At 45.9% G+C, this 1,277-nt stretch overlaps 1 protein-coding gene across 1 annotated transcript; it reads left to right on the top strand.

Annotated features, from left to right (window-relative positions):
- Window positions 1–312: 312 nt before the first annotated feature.
- LOC122672221 lies at window positions 313–936 on the top strand. Its single transcript, XM_043869716.1, has one exon. The coding sequence runs from the start codon at window positions 313–315 to the stop codon at window positions 934–936; it is 624 nt and encodes a 207-aa protein (XP_043725651.1).
- The last annotated feature ends 341 nt before the right edge of the window (window positions 937–1,277 follow it).

The raw sequence follows: 1,277 nt of genomic DNA, 5'->3' as shown, positions 1-1,277 counted from the left end.
GATTATGAGAGGAATTACCCAACTCATGACTTAGAGTTGGCGGCTGTGGTCTTTGCCCTGAAGATCTGGAGACACTATCTGTATGGAGAAAAGAGTGCGATCTACAGCGACCATAAATGCCTCAAATATTTCTTTACTCAGAAGGAGCTCAACATGAGACAGAGGCGTTGGCTGGAACTCATGAAGGACTATGAGGTACAAACTTTGGAAGACATGCTTCGAGCCTGTGCCATTGATATGCAAGGCACTTGGGATGAGCATATCTCACTTATCGAATTCGCCTAAAACAACAGTTACTAAGCAACTATCGGAATGGCTCCATTTGAGGCTCAGTATGGGAAGAAGTGTAGTACTCCGTTATACTGGGATGAAGTAGGTGAGCGGCATATCCTTGGGCCAAAATTAATCCAAGCAACCTGTGAGAAGGTGGATTTGATCCGTGAGCGAATCAAGGCTACCCAGTCTAGACAGAAGGGCTATGTAGATCAAAGGCAGAGGGACCTAGAATTCCTTATTGGTGACAAAGTATTTCTCAAGGTGTCGCCTACTAAGGGCATGATGCGGTTCTACAAGAAGGGTAAGCTAAGCCCGAGATATATTGGACCCTATGAGATTCTTGTGAAGATTGGACCGGTGGCATATCGGCTAGCGCTTCCACCATCTTTGGATGGCGTGCACGATGTCTTCCATGTGTCTATGCTGTGGAAGTATGTGCACGACCCCAGTCATGTTCTATCTCAGGAACCACCAGAGCTAGCAGCAGATATGTCTTATAAGGAACAGCCTGAGAAGATCTTAGACAGCAAGGTGGTGAATCTCCATAATAGACCAATTCATTATGTGAAGGTAAAGTGGTGCAACCGCAAAGAAGAAGAAGCCTCCTGGGAAGCCGAGGTCAAAATGCGAGCAGAGTACCCTTCCCTTGGATTCCTATAAGGTATGACAATTTCAGGGATGAAATTTTTATAAGGTGGGGAGGATGTTACATCTGTGCCCAGATTTACTATTAATTATGATTTCTCTCTCCTGTGACGTGTAGATTCTACTACCGTGTATGCTGGTGAGCTATTTTCACTTGTGGTCAAACATAGTCATAAGATTTTTGACCAGTTTACGGGACTGCCTGTGGAGGAGAGGTTCCTTAACCGGCAGTGAGGAAGATTTATCGATGGTGACTTCGTTGATCATCCTCGTAGCACGAGTCCATGGAGTAAAGAGTACTGGAAGGCGTTCCCCGTGTCCCCACACCTAGATGCCTCTTTTGGCGATGAGCCTAG

The sequence above is a fragment of the Telopea speciosissima genome, chromosome 8 (genome assembly GCF_018873765.1).
Source record: "Telopea speciosissima isolate NSW1024214 ecotype Mountain lineage chromosome 8, Tspe_v1, whole genome shotgun sequence".
Lineage (NCBI taxonomy): Eukaryota > Viridiplantae > Streptophyta > Magnoliopsida > Proteales > Proteaceae > Telopea > Telopea speciosissima.
Note: the sequence above shows the minus strand (reverse complement) of the source record. Positions and strands in the feature narration are given on the sequence as shown.

Excerpts from the sequence above, each read along its gene's own strand:
- LOC122672221 (XM_043869716.1), top strand. The coding sequence starts at position 313 with ATGGCTCCATTTGAGGCTCAGTATGGGAAGAAGTGTAGTACTCCGTTA.